General features: G+C 34.2%; 1 protein-coding gene across 1 annotated transcript in view; it reads right to left on the reverse strand.

Moving 5' to 3' along the window:
• FBXL17 (F-box and leucine rich repeat protein 17) overlaps positions 1–27,128 on the reverse strand; it is a 293,287-nt gene that overhangs the window by 84,685 nt on the left and 181,474 nt on the right. The window contains exon 7 of the mRNA XM_064437981.1: positions 13,116–13,192. Coding sequence (XP_064294051.1) covers positions 13,116–13,192 — 77 coding nt within the window. The remainder of the gene's footprint in view (positions 1–13,115; positions 13,193–27,128) is intronic.

Below are 27,128 nucleotides of genomic sequence, written 5' to 3' on the forward strand. Positions count from 1 at the left end.
GGGCCTTCCTACCCTTGAGCAGATCAACACTCCCACCCAATTTGGTGTCATCTGCAATCTTACTGGGGTTGCACTCAATCCTCTCATCCAGATCACTGATAAAGATATTAAACAAGACTGACCCTAAAAATGAGCCCTGGGGAACACCACTTGTGTCTGGTGCCTGTGTGTGTATTCTTTCCCCTAGCAAAGGGGTGGCCTGGGCATCCCCTAATCCTTGGTGAAGACCCTCTCCGTAATGTTTTTACTCTAATATCCATACCTGCTATTCCTCCTGTTCCTGAGATAAAATTATCTATGCTTTAATATGTGAGTACTTTCCAGCCCTGGAATCCTTTATTCCCCAATCTTCTTGACAGTCTCACCTTAAAGCTCCCCATTCACCTGCCTGACACTACACCCTAACTCCATGTGCACCACTTAAACTGCTACAGTGATCTAATCCCTGGACCCCACTTTTCCTCTGTTATCCCCAAGGGCCACCAGGGCGTACTAGTGCCTTCTAGGTGAGCCTGTTATCTTGCTTGGCACTTCAGAGAAAAGGTGTTTTGGCTCTTAACTTTGGAAGAGATTGAAAATACTTAATGCTGCACTTAGGAAAACATTAGGAGAGTGAAGAGAGGCCAGGTCTACGTAAGAGGTCTACAGTAGCAGTCCTCATGCAAAGTGACTGAAATTCAGCAATACACATCCAAAATTTGCAATGGCCAAAGTTAACCCGATTTTTTTTTCTTTTTTATTCCTAACATTCTGGAACATAACAGTGAAGCTGATGTCTCCAAAACAGATCAAGGTTGCCTTCAGACCATCAACAGAGTTGAAAGTTACCATAAATCCTGTATTCAGTGTAACAGACTTCAAAAATATTTTACACAGTTAATTAAAACTCTGAAAAGCACAGAGAATCCTTTCTGAGTTCCAGAACAGATCAAGGTTCCAGCTGACAGCAAAAAAGCCAAGGATCTTTTCCCTAAACCGTGGCTGCACATGTTATTGCTGTGACTGATTGGTTTTATTTTGAATTCTTTTGCTTTTATTCCCATACATCTAAAGCTGCTTTTATTCCCTATGTGATATCATCAGATGTTCAAGATTTAAAGTCTATGTCAGCAAAAAACCCAACAAGGCTTTCCATCTTTCACAATCTGATGTGCACCAACTCTCATTCAACAAAAGACCTGTCAGTAGCTCCATTATCAAGTACAGTAATAAGCTTAACTTTCTGTGTGCAGTTCTAAGCCACTTCCCATAAGAACTACACAAATGCTTCTTTGTTAAATCTTGATTCAAGATTATGGACTTTTTATCTGCAAACTGCAAGGTGCTTCAAAATCTCTAGTACTGGAATCTTTGGTAATCAGATGAGTGACAATTCACAAAGTTGCAACTATGATGATTAGAGAATCATGAGCATCTTACATAAGGAAGAGAGGATAGATGTGAGGATATGTAATTTCACCCATCTAAAGAAAGAGCTATGGGGACCTATACTAAAAACCTATTACAGGGTTTCTGTATGCTATCTGAAGCGATCAATCATTCCATGTGACCTACATAATTAATTAAATCTCCATGAAATGGGGAACGGGGTTCTTGTGTGATGCGTTGTATCATTAATTCCCATAGCTTTCAGTATTACCTTTAATTTTTGTTATTTTTTTAAAATACCACAGTGCAGTTAGATACCTCAATGAGATTAAGGCACTTTGTAAATTTGAAACAGGTTTTGTGCCTGCACATTTCATATATATTTCTCAAAACTGTTTACAATTCAAGTATTGTTATTTCTTTGTTTGGCACTAGAAGCAATATTTACAACCACATGAGGTAAATATAAGAGGGCACACCTAATTTATACAGTCCATTTCCCTTCCATTACAGACCTTCCTCTTCTTAAAATCAAATTAAATGGTATTATGCATTAGCAGAAAGTAATCAAATTGTACTTTATTTTACCAGAAAGACTACATTGTTGACCTTTTTATTTTGATTAAAAAAGTAACAGAAATTCATGTGAAGAAATTCACCAGTAATGTACTTGACTTACAAAATGTTCAACTGCATTATAAATAAGTCAAATATGTAAAAAAAGTATTTTAAACTGCTATTTAATCTTCTTTCTTTTCCCTTAAAGATGTCCTTGTAAGCTGTGTGTTATTTCTGTACTCTAAAGGCAATTTTTCAATTATGATTATCTAAGAAACAAATATAAAGAGAGAGCATTCATCCATGATATTTTTTCTGTGTCCATGTTTGTACATGCATGTGCAGTTATGGTTAAATGCATACAAGTGCAAACACTTGTTGCTGTTGGCAAACCCTTCTACATAAGGTCACAAAAAGATTTGGTGCAGATACAAAGCCAGTGCTATCTTTTAGCTTCTTTTACAAAGCCTGTGCAAAACCTCACTGGTCATAAATCATAGCATAAGAAAATATGGATTGCAGGGGGAATAGAGACTTCGATGAATTAGATTTCTTTCAGTTTGCGGTCTCTATTAGTTTCAAGGTGTACTTGTGTATTTATTGATTAAATGACAAAGTAGATTTCTTTTATTTTCTTTTTTCTTAGTAGTAACATTTGATCAGAATGGTTTCTTAATCCTCCTCTTGTAATTATCTGTCAGGAACACAGCATGGTAGAGAAAACATGTTTATACAAAATTGTTGAACTATGTCTAGGAAAAATAAAGAACTGATTTGTCCCTAAACTACCAAAGAGAAACAAAATAAATTATTTAAGTAGCTGAAGTGAAATCTGTGGGTATTATAATTTCTTTCAGTGATGGACACAAGCATCACTTCGAGGACTTACAGGCAAAAAATGCATACTTCAGTACAAGACTTCGATCAAGTAAATATACTGGGTAGTAGCTGTTGAAAATATCACCCTAAATAAAGTACCTCTTTTTCACCAAGAATTCCCTATCAACATGTTTTGCCACTTTCTTACTGTATACAAGAACTGCCCCATTGAGACATTTCAAAAGCTAAAATGATCCCAATTGACTTATGAGGAACTAGAATATATAACTTTAAAAGCTACTTTGAGACTAAATTTTTATAAAAAAACTCTTAAAATCTTTGAAGTTGACCAAACTAAAATTTTGATGTAAAATCATTTATTTTTGAAAGCACAATGATTACTTGCCTTTCACACTATTTATGAAGCGAATCATGTCCCCTACATCAGTAACATAATCGTTTCTACACTTGGTTGTACTGTGGTGTGGAGACAGTTTACAGTTTACAAAGACAACATGAACTTCTTTGTACACTTCGTTACAGAGGTAAAAATGAAATGCTTTTGTCACAGGAAAGTTAACCCAGAATCACCCCAATTAAAGGAATGCAAAGCAGAAGTACCACTCATTCCATTTCATTACCTGACACAAAATACATTTTGGATGCATCTTCTGTTCTTAGACGAGTTGGTAAAACTCCATGTTATTAGAATTTTATTACTTTATTTGCTGTTAACTTATAAATCAGTTTTCAAACTAATATAAATAAAAACGATACAGTTCCTACTTCTTTATATTTAAACACTGGGGCACGGATGCCCGACTTAAACCTAACAGATCTTTTAATGTATATATGTAATGAGGCCTTGGTAATATGCCACAAGGTGGAGATGCAAGAGATTTAGAATTTGTTTTCCTGTTTTCCTTTCCATTCTTAAAGACACTTAACCATTGAACTGTTTTCGTTAAGCATTGTTGTATTTTATTACAAAAATAAGGCTCTAAAACAATATTTATCATATTGCTGTGATATTAGCCATTTGCTTTTATTTATATGCTAGTGAAGTACATCAATATCTTAATCAGTATTTTTTCAAGCATTTAAATTAAAAAATTGTTTCTAGGTATTCAGTCTCTTACTGTAATCCTTGAGACTACAGAAATGATTAAATGAATACATAATTTTTTCTTAGATTTAGGTATTCAAAATAATTGCATTATTAGTACCTCCATGAAATATTTAACAAATTTTTCTAAGGCAGGCACACAGTCATATTATGGTAAAAAATGGGCGTTCCCTTCAGTATTACTGGAATTCAACAACTAGCCAAGAGAAGCTACAAGACAGAATATAGAAGGGCAATCTTATCACCAACAAATAATATTTTTAAAGACTTAACTTAGTTTCAGTAATTATGTTAAAAAAACTATACTACTTGCTAAGAAGTTTAAACAACAGATATCATATTTAAGCACTCGGAATGGAAATCTCCCTTATGGATACTGCTTGAAGAAAATAATCACTTTCGTTTAGGCAACACTGAAGTAACATACTAATTTCAAAATGTAATTTGTTAAAATATATTTGACAGTGCATTAAAAAGAGGATCATAAAACTGGCTCCTAGAATTTAGAAGAAATAAATTGCAACTTCAAACTAGCACAGCCACTTTAAAATTCAGTGCAACTCTTGACTTGTATGATTACATACATCAACCAGAGTTTTGAACCATAACTGATTAAATGGAAAAAGACACGGTAAATTCCTTTTTTGCCTTTTTGAGTTCTGTTTTCTCTCACCTAAGAAAAATACAAATGTTGCTTTTAAATTTAGAATAATGAGAGGGACCCTTAAGTATTCCTCAGTAAGACTAATGCTAGGTTTTATAAGAGTACTTTTAAATATTACTAATGTATGGATTTTTTTTAAGTATTCTGGTAATTGCTACTCAACAAAGTGGTTTAGAGGCAAATTTTAAATGAATTTGAAAGTTCAATGAATTAAATATAAAACTGGACTATAGCAAGAGTGTGTTGATATGAGTCATTATTAGTGTTTGTCAGAAAACATTAAATGTTTTAAATGTTTAAATGTAATTCTATTCTAAACAAGATAGAAATAGATCAATGTTAAATACAAGTTCCACAGTTGTTTTTATCAAGTAAATCTACCTCTGACTGGAAATCAAATGTTCTGTTGGGAGTGGTGTACTCCATTGCACTGTGAAATTAAGAGGTACTGTTTGAAATGAAGGATAAGACAGAAATGTAAAATGACAACACATTTCTTTTGTAGTTTGGGGGGGTTTGTCAAAATAGAAAAACAAATTGCAATGACCCTAATATTCATATTATGATCATAATTACATAGTTTACCTGTAATAATTTATTTGCCCTTTAAGTCTGTCTTGGGCTGCAAACAATAAGTTTTTAGACATAATAATTTCAGAAGTATTTTCGCTGTCTGCACCTAGCATACTGTTTTCAGTAACGGGGTTAACATGCACAGTGAGGGAATAAAGCTTTATGTTATTTTTTAAAGGTCATATAAAACAGGAAATACAAATATCACAAGAGAACAGAATTTGGGTCCTGGGTCAAATGAAAGTTCAGTAGTATAATGTAGTTTCCTTACACAGTAAATACAGCAAATGAATAAACAAGAACCTGAAAATGTATTTGTGGCAATATAGGCAGAGGTTGTGGCCATTCAATTTTTGTTATACCAGAAATATATTTTGTGTTTTGATACTCAGAAATGAGGTGCATTTTTCCAAAGATTAACTGAAGCACCTCTCTCTAGATATAAAAAAGCACTAATTTAAACTTTATGATTGATAAACAACCATCAAGTTTGTCACCAATGAATCAAAAAAACCAACCCAAGCCACTAGGTTTCCCACAGAAGAAATTAAATTAAAACAACAGTACCTGTGGATCTCTCTAGAAGACAAACCAACCCTGAAGTACGACACAGCTCCATTTTTCACGTTTAGAACAAGCAGCTGGGAACAAACTGAGTATAAATCATAGGATTCTGCTCTGTTCATCTTGATGATTCAAATGTGCATCTACATCCAGCTTGCTCCAAGTGGCTATTATACTACCTTATTTTTAAGTTTAAGGTTAAGGGGGACAACCCACCTTTTATTGTGACAAAAAATGTTTTGGAATTTTGTCTCATCTCATTGGTCAAAGAGAAAATCCTTTATTATGTACTGTAGGACAAAGGATTTGCAACTATCTGTTATTTGAGAAATATGCTATTGCAGTAGTTTATCTCATTGTATGGGTCTTGAAGATGCACGGCAGCATCTCAAATCAACTTTTAAATAGAACTGCATGGAATTTGCATGACATTGGGAATACTGAAAAACTTACATGAAGAAAATGTGGTTTTTGATTGGTATGAATTATATATGGTGCTGACAGATTGTTCAAGGGCTCTCTTGTGCTTCATGCATTGCTTTTGATAAAGTTTTGACTTTTTCTCATTAACAATTTTTACTGAAAACTCCAGACATGTGACTCAATTATCTATTCATTCCTTGAACAGTCTTAGAAGATCTAAAGGTGATGTGCTCTGTTAGGGTTCCAATCCCAAAATACATGAGTATACAGCTGTCTTTCCTCACATTAACAATCATCTTGATTTCAATGTCAACAGGATTTCTTATGGAAATAAAGTTGGGTTTCGACACATGCAAGGCTGTATATGAACAACTACTCCAGACTAAAATGACAATATAAAAGGAATATAAAAAAATCAGAACAAACAAGTTGAAAAATGTCCTTACAAAAGCTGTATACTCTGTAATTTTTTTCTCCTATGTAAAGGAAAATGTACAGAGGTTCTGAAATACATGCGAAGACTCCAAATCTTCACTGCACACTCCAACATAAAAAGTAATGTCATTTAAACAGAGAAAGGGTTAGTAAGTTATACTGTGTATTGCTGCTTTGTTAAACCACATAAACTCTCTAACTCAACTCAATTGCTAGACTAAGCTTTCACTGTTCTTTATAATTACTGGAGTTTCTATAGAAATATTTGCTTCAGAATTCTGAAAGAATTAACATTTTAACATAAAAGCAAACAAAACCACTTTGCTAGCTGCTAGAGATTTTTTCAAAGGAAGTAAGTATCATTAACGTATAACAGTGTACAGATCACTTACCACCTACCTATTCTTCAGGTAATTAGTTCTTACAGTCTACTGGAGTTAAAGTTGCAGCCTATCCACAGAAAGGAACCTTAAAACTAAGCAAAGAACCTCAAAATTTGGCATCAACATAAATACAACTTCATATAACAAACATCAACAACCCTGCTGATTTACTTCAGTGAGTTCCCATTTCTGAGTAATTAAGTAAACAGAAACTGAACACAAAGTAGTGAGAAAACCCTTTTGTGGAAAGGAAGAAAAAATAAGTTCATAAGAAAGATATACATATAATCTTTTCCTTTTTATATATATACATATGTACTTATATGTATATAGTAATAAATATATAAAGTAATTAGATACTATAATATCACAATTTTAAAAACACACAAATATACATATATTTGTATATATAACATATCACCGAAGAACGTAACAGAAGCCCTGGTCCTTAAAATTATCTGTACGCTTATCTGCAAGCATAAACATAGTTCTCAGTGTGAATACTATTTGCATGCACTGGGTCATTAAAAGAGTGCAAAAGAGAAAGAAATATGCACAGGATAGGAAAACATAATAATGAAAAGATTGATTCTGAGAAGAAGGGAAACTTGGAACTCGAACTAGCAGCAATTCACAATTATTTTGAAAGAGAAAATGAATGCTATATTTATTTAAATGATATCAATTAAGGAAGAGATTGCAAACCAGTAATGCGTGAGGATGAAATTTTTAACTCAAAAATGGATTTACTACCTGTTCCATTCTGTCTATCCGTAAGTGCTGCATTTATCCTACAAAAAAATGTATTTCCCTTCTGAGTAATACTGTACAAAAGACACAGTGTTTCAAAAATAGATTTTAAAAGGCTAGAATTAGGAAAGAAATAGTTTTAGTGATATCAAGCATTACAGAGATTTGCTAATCCAAGTGAGAAGCAGAAATGAAATATTCTCTTGTGAGGAAATACCCACAGTATGCTTATCCTTTATGATTTACATGACAAATGCTATATATTAGAGAGAAAACCCAAGCGACTCTCATGGGAATTATCTGTATTATTCCATAGGAAGACCTGATCCCTTGATAATTAAAATATTCTGTTTTAAAAGAGAAAGTATACATAGCCTAAATATCTAAACATTAGAATTTAACAGCACCTTGGAAAACTATTTTAACATTGTTAGCTGTATCTTACTTCTCAGAAAAACCCCCATAACCTCGTTATGAAGAAAAAAATGCAATTTACAGCTATGTTTTGTCTTGTGACAGATGGACTTGACTCAGTATAAACACTAATTCCTCCAGACATCTACTTATAACAGCTATGCCCAATCTATAACATTTAAAAATAAAAAGTATATCATTAAATTATAATTTGCTGAAACTCGTTTTTTGCTTCAGCAAACATCCTCATAAAAGAAAAACCTTTAAAAAAAATAATGTGTCCTCAGAGACATTAAATATATCAGTAAATGATGAAAAGAGGCAACACGAAAAAGGAATACTCACAATTTTAGAAAACAAAAAGGCTACATATCTGGAAAGCTCTTTTTCAACATTCGGAATCTTACACGTATCAGCAGAATACCACAGTACATCTCAGGTCCTTGTGCCAACAATTTAATCTGAAAAGCTTTGTACAATTACTTTACAGCTAGAAATAGGACTTTTTAAGTTAGGCAAAATCCAGAGCTACTAGGTAATGGAAAGTCTAGAAGACAACTATCAAGACAAGTGTCATTTTCTCCAGGTTACTTGACAGGACTCGTTATGAGATAAACATATTCCCCGAACTGTGCTAACTGCACCTCTGTTAATGACAGTTTGTATACTTTGGTTTTTCAGAAATTTCTTAAGTAATTTCTCATGGCGCAGCTGTACGAAGTGCTGGTTTTGAACGCTTCCTTCCACACTTTTTCCAGAAGTTGTGGGTTGGGGTTTTTTTGGGTTCTTTTTTGGGGTGGTGTTTGGTTTAGTTTGGGTTTATTGTGTTTTCTTTTTCCCTTTTCTCTTAGTGGAAGCCTACAATTTAAAGAATGACTTGAAATGACTTTCTGCACATACAGACAAAACCCACTGGTATGACTACTTTTCTGAAGTGGAAGTAAAGGATTAGAGACTTTTGTTTTTAACTACCAGTAAGAATCCAGTTTTTAAGTAATTCTTAGTACATTTACACTTAACATTACTGCAAGATCAGACCCTTAAAACATCCAGTCCTGTTTCACAGGCTAGTTTCATAAAATCTTTTAATCTTTGAACACCAAATCTCACTTTTGTGTTTCAGAGTGCACAGTACTCTGCACCATTACACACTTTATAAGTAATAATTTACTTAAAACAAATTCCCAGAACTAAGGATATCAATAAAACCCAGAACTAGAGCATAAAATTGAAAAGACAGTTACACAATTCTGTGTGTGCTTGCTGCCCTAGGTCAAAGCTATACATCTTCACATCAACCTAATTCATTTGACACACAGTCTTCCCACAGCTGAGAAAGCCTAGCTTTCTTACTAGTTCTTAGCAAAAGCTTAAATAGAAAACCCCTCATGTTTAAGTAAAGTTGAAGTTGTGACAGAAATCAACAAAAGGCAGGAAATTCAAAGATAACACTGACAATCCATGCTTAATTCATGATTGTTTAACAAAAGGGCAAAATGATATGAGGAACTAATGTCAGCTTTAACTCCACTCTGTCTGTGTTCTTGGGCAAACAGGTGTTTATCTCAAAGATTATACTAATTCAGTCTCTCCTGTCAGTCTAGGTAAATTCTAGTGAATATTTAGCATATAACAATGTGCTGGATATAAAGAAACTTTTAAACTAATTTTCAGCATTGTAGCATGTTACACTGTAACTAAATAACAAATATCATTAATTAAAAATGGATTTTTAGAAAATTATACTAGACAAACATAAAGATATCATTCTATAATTTTTTGAGGTAAACAAAATATACTTTTTGTATACAAAAAACCCAAAATTAACCATTTTGTAATGTAACATAAAATAGAGTAATATTTTTTTCTCATGTTAACAACTCTTAGTATGTACGCATACTTAAATTCCTCTCTGAATCCTCTTCTGTCTCTCCTTTTGTATAATATAACAAAACATTTTTCTGGGCAGCAAAATGTCAGAGAAAGTAATGCTGCCTATAGCTAAGTTTTCAGGATGTAACAGTTTTCAACCAATTAATGAAGTCTGAAACTTCAAAAGAAAATCTAGTATTGAGTGTTTTAAAATACTAATTGCATATACTCATGTCTGTGTTGTAGTTTGGCATACAAACAAAAGAATTAAATTAATAAAATTATGAAGTTCACACTTCATAGTCTTCACTAGAGTACCTGAAATTACCTCACCCATACATACCTATAGCATTAATTGAGGGTAACAGTAACAGTTTTTGCTGTAATTATTTTCTCTATTTACTGTTGTTATTTTTATTATTATTGCTTAATTAATGTCACAAATGATTACAAATTTTGTTGGAAATTAGCAATATTACTTATTTTTTTCCAGTTGAATTGCTAAGCAATTATGACCTTGTCCCAGAAGCTGAAACTCCTCTAACTGCCATATCATCAAAATTGGTGTTGAACAGTTTCAAAAATCCTGCATCTGTACTCCATGCCTGCATCTGTACTCCACCAAGCTGCAAGAAATCTGGTTACCAGCTCTAGGTATGTTTTAAAAACCCAGTGAAAATAGGTACAGTTTTAATTTAAAGCTGGTGTCAAGATTTTAATTTCCAAAGCAAAGAAAATTATGTGTTTCACTCTCAGGATTAACAAAAAAAAAAAGCACAACTGCTGTATGCTCCCACCCAGTCATGGCCTCACAGAGCTACAGACGCTACTTACTTCTTGGGGGAACCTGAACAACTATGCATGTGAAGTTGTAAGTCTGTTGTAAGTCTTTGTAAGACCATGGGAGGCCACCTGAACGATCCCACAAGAAGTCAGGCACATGCTTCTCAGCTGATTTCTCCTACTTGCCACAAATACAAAGATGCAGAGGATAGGAGGGCTTGAAAAGCGTCTGAGGAAGAGAATGGTTGCTCTCTTCCCTTTGTAGAAGAGAGGCAGCTTCTTTGATAAAGGAAGTTCAACAACTAACTGAGCTTGCAGCATTGTAAGTTGCTCACTTATTTAACTTAACAGCACCACAAACAAATGTGGGAAGTCTTCCACTGAAGTACCAGGAAATAAATTAAAAAGGAAGAATGGAAAAGGGTAAAGCCTGGCTCCACCCTGCAACACTGTTTTTAACCTAATTAATATTCACTTGCTATCACATTTTTAATCTAAGGCAAAGTCTTGACTTCCTTATGAAGCATAATTTATGCTTATAAATTCTACTTCGCTGCAGTTGGTTTTGCTTTTTCAGCATGTCAAGCTGGCATGCTGAGATATGCTGAAGATTATAATGATAATCAATTAGTCTTAATAATATATCAAAAATAGGTCAGTATCAGAGCTGCTTTGCTGGATGTCTTACTGATCCTTATAAGCATAAATAGTCAAAATTTTAAGTGAATAGTAAAACTTAGTATCAACACTATCAACTAAAAATGTTCTCAAAGTCCCAGTAACTGACTGCAATAATGTTGAATGACTCCAGAATCCAACACATTAGTGACAGGTGAGCCTTAGTCCACAGAAGTCAACAGAAGCTCAGGTTGGATGACTATGGTTGCCAAGCTAATCAACCAAACTACATACATTATATACCCACTCATTCTGTGAAACACACTGCTCACTTTTCCTCTAGCCACGGACACCTCCTTTCCCGTTTCCCCACTCTTTAATAAGCAAGACTTGCCTATCCCCAGTTCCTTTGCTTTGGTTTCTCAGTGTGTGTTTCCCTACTTTTGGGAGAAATCCTGTTTTCCTCTCAGTAACTGCAGCCAATGAAGGGTGAAATCAGTTTGAGAAATTATTGATCCTCAAGATGTGGATTCCATTAGTCCCATGATAATTCTTCCTACATGGGTTGTCAAAGTGAGAAAGGACAGAAGTACAGCTAGTAGATCTATAATACACAAATGGACAGTCTCGCTTCCAACTGAGGTCCTGCACCTCTGACCCTGTAACAGTGACAAGAAGCACCTGCACTGTTGCTTCGTGTTCTACAGACAATTCCCCTCCCTGAATCTCCAGCATACCGTTCCCATTTCACACATTCATTAATTCATCTTGTCCAAGTGGTATCAAGCCATGAAAATCTATGTTTTTAACTCTGGCAAGATCTGTTCTGCACATGGAAGTACAAACAACTGCAAACCAGAGAAAACTGTGGTATAGACCCATGCTCCCTCTCCTCTGCCATGTCCCAAAGCTCCCACAAGTGCTACAGCTGTTGTGTGAGCTCATGTTCAAATAATGTGGACATGAGGCAAGCTGAACTCTGCAGATCAACATACCCTTGAATGTACCCATGCAAACCACAATGAAGTGCAAAATCTGAAGGGGAAAATAAAAGAATGAGTTTGTGCCCACTAGAAAGGTAATTTATCACTTTGACACATAATTCTTTATAAAAGCTACGGAGTAAACATTTAAAATAAAAAAGAGTGAATGAGAAACAAAATAATACGAATTTGAGGTCAGTATCTTATTTGAAAATAACAAAACTAGATAAAACTAAGCAGCCTCTGCAAACACACTCAGGTGTTAAGCTTTCCTATTCCAAATGAAAATTCTGTCTCTCTGTGTGGCAGACAGAAAGCCTAATTCCTAAGGTGCTCCTTTCTATTTTATCAGTATGGCATTTTTGAGGGATTAACAAGTTCATTCAAATTTTATGGCCTACAATAGGCAATCAATCCACACTCATAGTTGATTAGTTATCCTTTTACAGCATCTAGAAATGCACATGTATTGTTGGATTTTCTCTCAAATGCTATCCTACTCTTCAGGACAATTCAAAGGGCACTCTACCCAGTCTGCCCAGTAATTGTCAGTTCTATAATCCTTATAGAACACTTTGCAGCACCTAAATAACACTGACTTTCATCTTCTAACCACAGCTATTTTTAAGCATGCCAAACACTTTTTGTACATTTCATATTCTTCTGGATAAAGGTTTTCAAAATTTTTATCTATAACATTTCTAATACTTTTATAAGAGTCCCTGTGCAAAGCTAGTAGAGCTCAGTCTTCATAAAAACAAAGACATAGGTATATTACATACCATAGTCGGTGATCTTACAGGATACTAAATATAGCTCCTTCAGGTTCTGGCCTTCTTTGGCAATCACCTCCACGCATCTGGAAGACACATACAGTAAAATCACAGTTAAAAGACAACAGATCATTTTTAAATAGCAAGAGCATAATCCACAAGTGTAATGTACTGTATCTCAATTTCTTAATTTTGTGAATTGTTCCATACAATTCACTGAAAATGCATATGGCTACAAGTATACACTGGAGAAAAATATTATTTTACATTGAATGCTTTTATGTCAATATTCCCGTAAGTCTTTCAATAAGTGAGTAGTTTGAAATATATACAGACAAGTCCTTTGGAAAATAATACAAATGTGAATTTCCATTTCTTTATTACTCTGTAACTTTGGAAAGTTTCTATTGCAAGATTTAAGCTTTGAGAGTTTTCTTCTAGGGAAGAACTATAAAATGAACTGTAATGAGGACAAAAGTTAAGAAAATATAATTCTAAAATCATGTTTGTGTTTCTTTAGTGATTATTCCAGGAGTCAGCATTCATCAGTCCATGAAACAATAGATGCCACTGGTGTTCCAATATGTTGCTAGAGAACCTTGGATAGATGAGAAGACAGCTCATTTGTTTGTCTTGTCACAACTATAATCAATTTGCAATGAGACACATAAGATTTTTTTCTGTTAATCACCTTGTTTGATTTCTTGTAAGCAAGAAAATATGAAAAGTAAAATTGTCTTATAAAAAGGAGCTTATTATACATTTGAAACCAAGTCTATATTAATGCTATGTTTACAACTGCATTGTTTATAGTGTATCACGCAAAAATATAGTTCATAAAATATAATTCCAGTCCCATTAATATAAAATGCACCACTGTTCATTAGATCAGCTAACATGACTATTGTGCTATTCTCTACAGAGACATATTTTAAAAAGTGTATTTTATAGAATAAATTGCAAGACTTTCTTCTGATCCACTACATTCCTCTGTAATTTTCAGATCAATTACCCTATCATCTACTCTGCCTCTTAAAGCAACCCTCCCACAGTACACAAAATTAAATCACTTGCTAATTTAAAAAAGAAAAAAAAAAGATATGCTGAATTTGGCATAACTTTTGGAAAATAAATTTACTCCTCAGGGACATTTTTCCTCCAGTTACCACCACCAACAGATTATCTCCCAATCTGATTTAACTGTTCATGCTGCCAATTTTACATTTTAATACCAACAACTTAATTCTTATAACTTACAATAACACAATAAGTGAATGATAGCCCTTCATATCTATTTGTTCCCTCTCTGCTTCCTTCTAAAATTCACTACTACTAATAAAAGAGCATGCCTCTGACGGAATACCACAATCATAGTTCCTTTACCACTATTACAAATACTCAACACTTGAAAACTGTGAGGGCCTAATATTTAGAAAATTTTTGCAATGCTTGTCATTGGAAAAAGGTTGCCTTACTTTATGAATACACAAAGAAAGGAGAGAAATATTTGAAGTGGTAACCCCTGACACTGAAGAAAAACAGGGTGGACCTCTAGATTTTGTACTTGTTTAAACCCACAACTTCTCTGCTAAGAAAATTAGCAAGCATGACCGTTGTTATTCCTTAGAAGTTACACCAGCACTATGCTTTTTAGTATAAACTAGCCTCAGAATTATACATTTTCATCAGGTTACTTCCTAAAAACCAGGTAAGATTTAGAGCATTAAACACGTTCTATGTACATGAGAAATGTCTTCTGTTCTTTAAGACATGATTTGGAAGAAGATACTCATCCTTGTTAACTGGCTTATCAAGATCAAATGGGCCATTATTTATTCAAGAAAAATACTTTCTAATAATGACATTTTTTTGCTAATATTAGTAATATGAATTAACAGAAAATCATTATCCTGTATTTTATTAGACAGTATGTTCATTAGACATTTCAGCAAATAAGATGTAATGGAGAGGTGAATGGACATTGCAGCTGAAAGTTTTTGTTAATGCTTTTCGCATATATAATTTAGCAGAGTACTGAGATTACAAAACACTTCTTACGTTGGATAAAAATTCTGAACATAGAAAAATATTTTTAAAATTTTATCTAATGACTACAATTTTAAAAATTACTTCTGATCATTTTTAATTACTGAGAGTTGATCAAAAATGTAATATAGCAACCATTGTCTAACATCACCACCCCACAACGTATGTCAAGATGACAACAAAGACTTGTAATTTTCCCTAAAACATCAGTTACATGAATTTTCGATCAATCAGGGTCAAATTTGTATTACCTGCATATTTTTCTTCCATATGTATTAAAATATAAACATACTTGAGGAAGAAAATTAATTTTCACACTCAGAATAACTGATGAGCAAACATGAGGGAAGTTTCATTAGCCAAGGAATAAAGAAATAAGACTATAATTAGAGCTTTGATAATGTAAGTCTGGATCAGAGCTGGCCAAAGCTAGAATCTCTTCACTTGTTACATTGTAAATAAGTATTATCTAGAACCATGTAACACATGAAAACGTCAAAACGGAGAACATGAAGTACTTATTTCAGGAAGAAATTGCTTATTCATTAATATGAAAATATTATCTAACAAATTCATATGCCAAGCTTTCCCTAGATCTACCCAATATTTTATGAATGCTGTTCTCTGACAGACTGATATGCATTTCAGTTTTATTGCATTTGATTCTAGAAGTAAGAAATGAATATCACACACTATGAAATTTACAGTGCAATCAGGAGCAAGAAAAAGGCGAAGAGCAGAAATTGATTTCACATAAACAAGTCAAACAGTATTTCAGAAACCAAGAATATAACTAAAAACATACCTACCTACTGTTAATACAAAATAGTTACAAGACCACAGATGTTTGTAAGACAATTAGAGCTCGCTCAGCACTGTGATGTTAAACACATCAGCACTACATCCCAAAGTTCATTACGTTCAGAGACTAACAAACCGAAGATTGCCTCTTACTGTTATAATTTCTAAAAATGTCTTCCTACTTGAAAAGCTAAAGAAATCTCAAGAAGAAAAGGATAGAACTAGAATGTTGTTAAAATTCCAGCAATTAATATCAGGAAAAAACTCTCAATCTTGGTTACAGAAACTGTGGAAATGTGTCTATGAACATGTACTTTTGTACTGCTCTTCCCACCTTGTCTGTATATAAGAGCAGAAAAATTAGTTAAGCGTACAAAGATTTACTGGTATAAAGCTTCTCTGCAAACAAGACTCTTCAAAAGTAACAAAACTGCATGACTGAGACATAGATATGTGTACTGATGACTTCAAATTTAGGCCCATCACCTTGACGGCTCCCAGATATAAATCTGTACAATGAATTCACAAAGCCAAGGTTTCTTACTTTCCATGATGTGATACAAAACGTGCAAGCTTAAAAATAATAATAAAAAAGACAAATCAGAAAATAAGTCATTCAAAACCCTGTAATTCTATTCTCTTAGCCAACTGACCCCTATGTTCTTTGACTTAAAAGAAAGCTTAAGATTAATGAATTAAACTGTGCAAGCTTCTACCTGGAAGAAAAGATAAAAAAGATCATTGAGTTATGGAAAATGATTGGTTTTTCTATATACATTCACTGCTTTTATGTTTTTGGTCTAATTCTAAAAACCTTGGAAAATCGTATTTGTGACAACTGAAAGGAACTAATGAGAAAATATGACTACAGTATTTGTGCTATAAGTGGTCCTGGGAGACCTTGTTACAGTCTGAGATGCTATTCAGCCCCAAGTCAACTAATTGGAGTTGCCATATTCTGGTTAAGAGATCACAATTTGACAGAGTGAGTTTCACTCACTGTAGAGGTGTAAAAAACCCAAAACATTAATACACTCCCTTGGTAAGTTTCACAATGAAGATCAGACTGTTTACACGGCTTCTTCGCATTTTACTGGCATATATTTGTCTCTAAGCAGTAAAGTGAACACCGTACTATCCTTCAAAACATAACCAAGACCACTACTGGGAACCAAAAGAGAGCTGGGAAAGAACAAGAACACTAAAATATACAGTCAACAACCAGAAATAGTTCACAAAGAAATATATGGAGGTCCTCAAAAATTAGGGTTTTGAAGGTTAAATTCCGGCAGAAAATAGTAGCTGCATATAAAATAATAGTGTCATTGGTTCTGATGACTTAAACATTCCTATGGAAGGCAATAATGCAATATAACAAAACAATTCCTCTTACCACAGAATCACACGCAGAGTCTTAAGAAACTGATGTAATCTCAGGCCTTCTGCATTCAGACTAAAACAGTGAAAGGACTAACATTTTACTGAGAGATCTATAAACCCTTGTAAAACCTCATAATGATAAACAACGAGATTCATGCACTGATAGATACATATTCTTGGTTCAGGATTCTCTTTTATTAATAATTTTATTTTAATTCTGTCCAACATATCTCTTTCATTATATTTGTTTTCTAATACTTTATACTAATAAGAGGTATGATTTTCACTTGTCTTTCAGTTATCCTGGTACGCAGTTTTTACTGCCATTTTAACATGCTGGTCACATTCAAAATATATATTTTAAAGTTGTTTTATTTGAACACCAAGAACTACAACTATAAGAAACAATATTAATCACAGAGCCAGCAAAACAGGGTAAGACTTTAAATCAAATACACAAACTGAATTTGAAAAGCACTTTTTGTCTGGAGCCAATATGCAAAGTGCCACTAGTTACAGAAGTTAACAGCAATTATCTTAGGGCACTCATTGAGTTCTGATTAGCAAGGAGATATTCTTTAGAAAATCAATGTAATTTAAAATTAGGTTTACCAAACAGTTTTGTGACTTAGAGTACCAGAAAATAGATAAGCTTTTTTCCCCAATGGAACTCACCAACTACAGAGGTAAAGGCAGACAAGTTCCCAAGTGTCTGCTTGTGCTCTGAGCTAGTCAGATGCAACCAAGCTCCAATCAGAAAGCTACACAGATAAATTAATCAGGACTGAGCCTAAGCTATTATGCCCTGTCTTTCAGCGATAAATATCTATTTTCAAATATTTATTAGTCTTATCTAAAATGTAATGCCTTTATAATTCCTGTTACCCTCACTGCATATAAATCCAGCAAGCAATTAAGCCAAGAAAGGAGAGATTTTGCAAATTGTTTAATTCCACTCTCTGATATTTACATATAGTAGCATTCCAGGTGGCCTTTGGTTCCTTTCTGACTTGGAGAAACTGGCTACTATAATGGATGTAACAGAAATAAACAACTATAAAAAATAGTTTTAATCTGAAACCCTTGTGGATCTGATCTTCCACAGCTAATCATTCTACAGTATGGAAGACAATTAAGTGGTATATTTTATTTTTTAAGAACTTTGAAATATTGAAATATTGTGGAATTCAGATTCAAGATGAAAAATCCCATTAGATACAGCACTTCAAATACAGTTTCTTAAATCCACTGTGGCAACTTGCCTGCTGTCGTAAGCAAAATCCAAGAACTGTTAACTACCAGCAAGCCAATACACATTTCTTAGCAAGCATTATGTTTTGTATTATACAAACATTCAACATTATAGAAACAATGGCTTCCTTCCTGAACTGTTTCAGTTATACTTTTGCACTGGAACACTGGTAAAGTACTTGCCTTACAGGTATGATATAGCTGGATTACTCTGTTATATTAGGGTGCTGGTGTAGAAAAGGAATTGCTTACTACATGTTGCTTCTTCACACAGCTAATGTCATGATGGCTTCTCCTAAGCAAGCGTAAAGGTAACTATCATGGTGTTACCTACTTACAAATGCAAAAATATACAGATTTAGAAAACAATGACTGCAGTGTAGCTATAGACAGGATCAGGGGCTGGCAAACTGTAGATTTTATTTCTACTCACATAAGCAAATCCTTGTGAATTCAAAAAAGATACTTGATGTCCCACTGCCTCATTTTAATTTACATGAAGTGCACTGCAGTGTACAGAGAGGGTGTGGTCACATTCTAATGCTGAATGTGTGTTCTGATTGAATCTTTAGTTGAAATGATTAGTAACTGATGCTGCACGTAGAAAGAAGTTCAGAGGCAGACCACCACACATGCTGCAATTCCAGAGGAGAGTGCCAAGGAAAGGAGACACTCGGGAAGGAAAGCCTGAAATACTGCTATAACTCTGTCTCCTGGGTACAGATCACACAAGGGCATACAATGGCAGAGTTGCACCATTTCTTGCATGGAAAGAGTGGGTATTGAGCATGGATAGCTTTATTTTTTTTTCTGGCCTTTTAGAGATTATATTCACATGCTTCAGGCCTCAAGATTTTTCCTGGAGTTACAGTGGCCTCAGTTTTGGTGGATTTTTTTTAATGTAGTCTTGTGCCATCGCAGTAGGGTATAGTACATGGAGTATTCATAATCCATTTGTTTTTATTGTATGCAAAATAGCCTTCTTTCCTCAAAAAAAACACCCAAGTTTAATAGTAAAAATAAGAAATGGGAACTATACTGACTGCTGTGCTCTAATTTCTCAAAAATGTTCTTTAGACAGTCCTTTTAGAATGCTTGGAAAGACTTTAAAATACTTCTATAAAAATGAAGAAACATCACCTGATATTTTGAAAATAAAATTTTGAGTGTTTTTATAGTTTTGTACTTCTTGATCTCAACAAGGACTGCACACATATGAAAGATTTCACCATATGCACTGCTTGATTTTCGTACCACAGAGGCTGACATACGCTTCGCAGAGCTTTGCACATAGGCAGCTAAACTATTCAGATTCACACATTCAATCCTCTTTGCATAACTTAATTTTTTCTAATCCAGATAAATGCCTAACCGCTACCAGCTATTCCTTTATGTATACCTTTAAAGACTATCCTTTCTTGAGATGACAGTGCAGATCACGGTCAATGGTGATGTGGACTGAGAACGGACTTCATCAAGGGCCTCTCCTGCTAACTTTAAGCAAACAGCAAAACCTCTGCCTCCTTTTCTCCTGTCCCAAATGGAAGCAGATTCTATAAATCTATTTTTTTTATTGTGTTATAAACAGAGGTGGTTAAATATTGGTAAAGGCTTGTTTCTGTGAAAACATAAAATCCCTGTAAAGGTTTGATAAATATTCCTAATCCTATTCTTGGGAGCAGTAGTATTGCTAAGAATTATCATTATCTAAATTTATACAAAAGGAACAAGGTTTACAGGGAGAGGTGATCTCTTTAGTTAGACAGTAAAAAAGTAGTCTTTTTTTACAGGACATAAGGAAGCTTTCTGCAAAACCATCCTATCATCAGATCTGATCCTTCTCCTCTACTGCTGAAGGACATTCAAGTTTGTACAGAATTTCTGCTTATATAATATGATGATAGAGCAGAAGAAGAACGAAGATAATCAAAGAGAAAAAAAAATCCAGTACTCATCATAATTCATATATCTTTGGAATTGATTTGGGATCCAATTCTCTTTATATTTCAAGAATTAGAGTAAGTTGGTAGATATGTTACATTAATTTAATGCTGCTGATGTTAGTAAAACTCATGAAAGAAAAGATCAAGCTCAATGCATTTTTTTGGAAAAATGCGATAAAGAAGAGAGATTAAAGAACATGAACAATAACTGAATTCTACAGTTCTCAGGCAAGGCTAGTATGCTAAGGTCTCACCCAAAGGGTAGCATCACAGCAAATTTTGTATGTAAAATTTAGTGGATTTCATACATCATACGTTACCAGAAATCTTTTAGCATACAACTTTTAGCTGAGAAAAAACGTCCTTGCCTACTAAAATTTAAGTGTCTTGATTTGCCATGAAGTACTATACAAATCTTGATCAGAATGCCAAGGTTCTCAGAAACCACACTTTAACCTAGAGAGAATGCACTGAGATAGCAATGACTTTTAAAAAAAAAAAATGCTTACAGGCAAATTTCAGAACCTCTTCATGAAATTATTATGAATTCCTTTCTGTATGGCTGTCTGGCTAGCATTTCTATGACTGGTACACGGCTTTAAGAAAGCAACAATAAAAAGCTTGATGGTACTGTCTGTGCTTCATATGAAGTAAAATTACCTCCTTTTAACTCAGACAAGATACTAGCAAAAATTAGAAACTGAAAGAGCAGTATTTCTTTCTATGCATCATAATATTAGTAGATTGCCAATTATATTCTGTAAATACAGATTTTAATACTACCTAATAATGTATGAACTTCATCTAATATTATTCAATTCTTCAAAGTACTTAACAGAATAACTTTTCATGTAATCTTACTGGAAAATAATCTGGCTAGACAGAATACTAGGATATACTGTGCCCTTTTAAACTGTAGTGAGAAAACACGGCAGTTTTCAGTAGGTGCAGAATTCGTATCGGAACAACTGAAAATACAATGAAATGAAGGAGACATTATTTTGTGTTCCTGATTTAGAGTGTCACCAAAAATACCAATCCAAAAATTAGTCTAAATTGCTGTTGTAGGTAAAAATAGAAAAGGATCGAAAGGGTAGGTTAATGCATGGTTAAAATCTGTAAAATAAAACTAAACCTTAAGAGATATTACACCTAAATCAAGGTCTTGCATTTTTACATGGCATGTATGTAATTTGTAAAAATTAGCTTTATTAACTGAGCCTGAAGGCTGATCCCTGTGACCACTTTGAACATTACAGAAAATGCAGTTTCCCAGACAGTTATGCAGCAACAGAAGCAATTTTTGGCACCTTGAATTTTCCAGAATTCAAAAGTCCAAAAGCACAAGAGGATTATACATTAGCAGTATATAATGTGATGTCAGATGCTTTACATGGTAAGATATAAGTGAAGAAACTTTTTTGAGTCCCTCCTGTGTTAGAGTCCCCTGAGTCTTCTTGAGATCATTCTGATTTTGTTAGGGCATTCAGCATGCTGGTAATTATTTATATTTGGTGTATCATAATATTGTTTATATTTTTGTAAAACAAACATGACTTATTGATATCCGCCTGCACTTGCATCTGCAGACAGTGCTGTCTCATTGGCTACCCCAAAGTTACCTAGCTACTAAAAGGTAATGAATTGCCACCCAACACGAAAGGAAAAAGCTCAAGAACAAGTAGAAAGATTTTGACTGAAATTTTATGAGTTGGATAATTTTTTCTTTCTAATCTATCAGAAGCATTTAACAAACCATCACACCCAACAATTCATATCCTCTTCTGGCTGAGCCTCTCTGTTCGTTGATGTAAATATCCTAAATCTTGACAGTCTAAGTTTAGATGTCTTTCCGGCAAGCCTCAGCTAACTTTGCACTGAAGAGAACAGAAATAGTAATCTAATTCCTTAATGGCATCTCAGCTATGACAGTGATTATTATGTTCTGCTGCAAGACAATCAGAAACAGCTTCAAATGATTTCTTAAATTGATCCAACTGGACCCACAAGGGTGCAACTGTCTAAACCATTAGAAATTATGTAGCCAATTAAAATCTATATATTCAAAAAGCCAAGGAAGTTTCAGTGGGTTGTATTTTTGCCTCTCTGGAGAACTCAGGCATGAATTCTGTGATTTATTCATAAATTATTACACATAACTATAATTCCATAGAATTTTTAATAAACCATTATTAATAAAATATAAAAAAATCTATGAAATCACTGAACTGCAGATCTGCCTTTCCCTACCTTCCTGTAGTAATATATTTAAATTAGAGTTTGAGCAAGCTGCATTTATTTAATTCACAACTTTAAAGAGGTACCTTTTCATTCTAAATATATCGCATTAAAGTAATAGAAGTTGCTGATGGTTGAAGCTTTCCAAGGAAAGGACACTGTTACCACATTAGTCTTAGCTCTAGAACTTGGCAGTCACTTAAACCAGGTCAAACAGAGTTAGAATTGCCAGTCTCTCTGTGTAAGAAGTAATTTCTGTATAAAAGTAACACAGGCACATTTCTTCACTCACCAGGGAAGATGGGGGAAAAGCAAAGTAACTAGTATGTGGGCTTGATAGAAACAGTGGGGGGCAGGAAAATGTTACATATTTTCCATATGTGCAACTTCGAGAAATCACAGAAGGAATAGTACTAGGAAGACATAAACTCACTTGGCACTTCTATTTCCAGGCAGCTAAGCAACCCAGACAGCAGAAGCATGCTGATGGTCAGCTGGAGCAAACACGTCCACCATTCAACACAATGTTTCAGGTTATTATGAAATTAATTCAAAGCAGGTACTGTTTGCCAAAGTTGTTCTGACATCCATTGTGTTCACAATTTCTGTGGCTGCCACCCCATTTGCTGTACTTCATCAGAAAAGCTGTAAGAAGAAATCTCTAAAATAACGTAAGCACATTCTGTACTTCAAGAATAAATACTGTGTCAGAGGACACCTTGTTTTAAGTAGCATTCACTGTGTACTAAGATATTCACAGGTTATACTGACAAAGATAATTGGAAAAGATTATGCTCTAACTCTCTTAGTTCTGATTAAATGACTCATTTTCAAGGTTCACATGGAAGCCTCAAGTAATTGCAGGATTATTGGCAGAACACATAACATAAAGGAGTTTGTTACTCATTGCTAGACATAGTCTAGTAATATATTACAAGTACAAATTGTCATCTGGATAAAAGCCTTCTCTATATTCTTACTAATCTGCCTGTACCTAAGATAGACACAGGTAAATTGGAATTTCTATTTGTTACAGGAGGCCTGAAAAGATGTTTTCTAAGTGCAGGATTGGAATTCCGTTAGGAGGTGAATGGGCAGCCCAGGCAATTCACAAAGCACACGTAATGTGTTCACATTGTATTGAAAGATGAGCTTCTACCTGTTGCTCCAATTTAATTTTTTGTCTGGTACTTCTTATTTGCAGCAGCAAGTACATAGGGCAAGTCTGGTTTAGAGAGAATGATCCTCCCTTTGGAAGAAAAAAAAATCACATTTCTCCATAAATCATAAATGCCATGGCAAGTAGTTTTGAATCTGTAACTCCCGGTACAGATTCTCTGTGATGTGGCCAGAAACAGTACTAGGCCTTCAAACTGGCTTGATGACAGGTTTAATTATCTCCACTACTGGTTATTTCAAAGTGTTGACAAGATCCTCAAATATTTCCTTTACTAATTAGCATCATATGTGCTTATGGAGACGTGTGAGTTAATGTTGCTCTTGGACATACTAGGAAACATATAGGTAGTAATATGGCAGGCGAAATCTGTTGCTTGGGGCCATGAACAGAATGAATTAGCTTTATTTAACCACTCAAAGATAAGATACCAGTTTCTTCTAAAACAAATAAACAATGACCAAACTGTGCCACAAAAAAGCAGAGCCAGACTTCATATTCACATTCTAAGCAGTTGTTACAGTTGCATTTATGAAGTTTTCAGTAAGGCAACTCCATTATTAAGTGGAATCCTAATGCCTTTTTTGATTTCAGCAACTTTGGGTTTAATCCTAGATTTAGAAAAGAGTTCACTTATTATTTCCTTCTGGCATCAGGATGAATTCTTCACACATGTGGCTGAACTTCTGTTCAGTAACTCTACTGGTTTTGTTGAGAAAATGATGACAGTAGCTTGGCTTATTTCTCTTGTTGTAAAACCAAGAGGAGACCAATAAGCAGAACTCATATGCCTTGAGACCTTTCTCCTCCACTGTTTTTAATGTGATCACCCTCACCAGTTTGACTTGTTTGTGTGGCTCTGGCAGAATTAATCACTGTACCCTAGGCACCTCAAGATATTATTTTGTTCATCATTGTGATGAAATAAGGTCTGATCATCTTCAAGCTAACTCCATCCCCTTTAATCTACTGAATAAAATTTACCTACTCTGTGATGGGGTTTGGGACAGCAATGAGCCATAACCTAGACCAGTGTTAAATAATGTTTCTCTGCTAGGTGGAGCAACCAGCTGAAGTAGCAGATCATGAAGAGCACAGGTTACATGTCACAGGAAAACCAACATCATAACCTTTCCTGAGATTACATCAATCTATTATGGACCCAAACAGACAAACAGAATCTACAATTCTGGCTGTCACCAGTCATGCTTTTCAGTTCAGCAGGTTTCAAATCTAATATGTGGTCAAACAACACAGTGACCATCATAGGTACAAAACCAGATCAAGCATTCGTATCCATACCTTTAATTTGTAATTCAGTCACCACTAAATTTATTTTATACCTGCACTTTGTAAAGAAGTTTTTGAAATATTTGTTTCTTAGAAATATGTTGCTTTTATATTTGAATCCTACAAAGATTTTCTGAACCTTTCAAAACTGCAAATAGTGCAGAATGTGACTGACCGTTTCCTAATGGAATTTTCCTAATAGACTTTTCTTGATTCCTGGTTACAGTTTGTGTTTTCACTTAAAAATTTACAATAGATGAATCTTGGCTGATGAAGATTGCCTCCTTTGTATGATACAGTTACAAGCAGAGGGACGTGCTCACGTTAAGAACACTGCCTAAGCAAGGTACAAGAAGGAGAGGTTTTTGAATCAGGTATTTATATTTCACTTGAATGACCTCCAGATGAGGGTTAACTTGTTTTGCTAAAGGTTTAGATAATTCTGATTACACTAAAGAGTCAGCTGCTATCATTGCAGCATCAAGACCTCTGAATTGTATGTTTAAAGAGTACTACACATTTAAGTAAGTAAACAATAAGGAGGCATCAGTTTAGATAGAAATTATAAGGATTATCACATAGTTTGTTGTCTTTGTGACATTCTTTAATGCTGAGTTTTTCAGATAAAGATTTTTGTCTGTACTGCAAATATTTCAAGGTTAAAATGTCAGGCCTTCAAATATGTATTTAGAATATTTTAATGCACTAATATTTCTAATTAATAACATGGATGAAAACATACCAGATTATCTATATAGTTTTCTACACTTCTGTTAATGTAGGATTTTCCAATTTTGTTTTGTAAGAATAGGAAAGCAATGCTAATGGTATTACATAGCATATTGTGTGGAGATATACTGGAGAGAAGAAGAGGTGTTACAGGATCTAATTCTACCCCTTACTATCACCCCCAAACAAAGCACTGCCATCTTCTGTATGTAAATTAGACATATGGAATGTGAATATAATCCAGTCCACAAAACTATGCTAGTTTTCTCCTAAGAAGAAACACCAAAAGTGTGAATACAAACTTTTCCATGTCAGGGATGGATATAGTCGCAGTCACACTCCGAGTACAGCACAAAGAGATGCAACTAATATACAAGTTGTCAATAAATGCTTTTTAGAACACTTCTCTTAGCATCTACCAGAAGTAATTAATTTCAAAACTGTATGCCTTTCAGTCACTCTGACTCAGACACTCTATAGGATTTTATAATTGTAGGAGACAGTGTGAATCTTCTTTACACAGATTTCCTTGATTTCAAATCCAAATAAATAGCTCGTATCAATTAGTCAACAATCAGTGTTTAAAAAAGGTAGCCTCTCTTTAAAATTAATTTTGATTAATCTTATTTTGGATATAAACAACAGTAATTAATAATTTAGAACTGTGTTTCAGTGAAATGGATGCAACATCAAAGACATCTTAAAGTAATCCATAAGCCTTTATTAATGTAATATGCGGTTAGAATAATAACCCACAATCTTTAGCATCATGATGTAAGAAACGGAAATCGTGCTAAGCATAGGAAGTGAGAGAGATATCTAACTGAAATCCAGGTACCTCTTCAACTGAATCCAATTGGAAGACTTTTTTGTCCTCTAATAACTTTGTTAATGTAGAAATAAAGAAACAGCCACAATTCTTGCCCATCAGCTGGCATCAACTATCATAACTACCATCAACTCCTGATACATTATTCTGAACCATTTTCACTTTCCTGCAGTATGAGACATTATGAAACCAATGGTCTGTCCCTGAACAAAATAGTACAGTGATTACAGTAATCTCAGACCTTGGTTTCTTGCTTGTCTCTCTCATAGGCAGATGGAGACAGAAAGAAATTTCCCTTTTTCCCTTAGCCAGTTTCTTTTTACCAGTGGTAACCTGGT

The sequence above is a fragment of the Phalacrocorax carbo genome, chromosome Z (assembly GCF_963921805.1).
Source record: "Phalacrocorax carbo chromosome Z, bPhaCar2.1, whole genome shotgun sequence".
NCBI classification, from domain to species: Eukaryota; Metazoa; Chordata; class Aves; order Suliformes; family Phalacrocoracidae; genus Phalacrocorax; species Phalacrocorax carbo.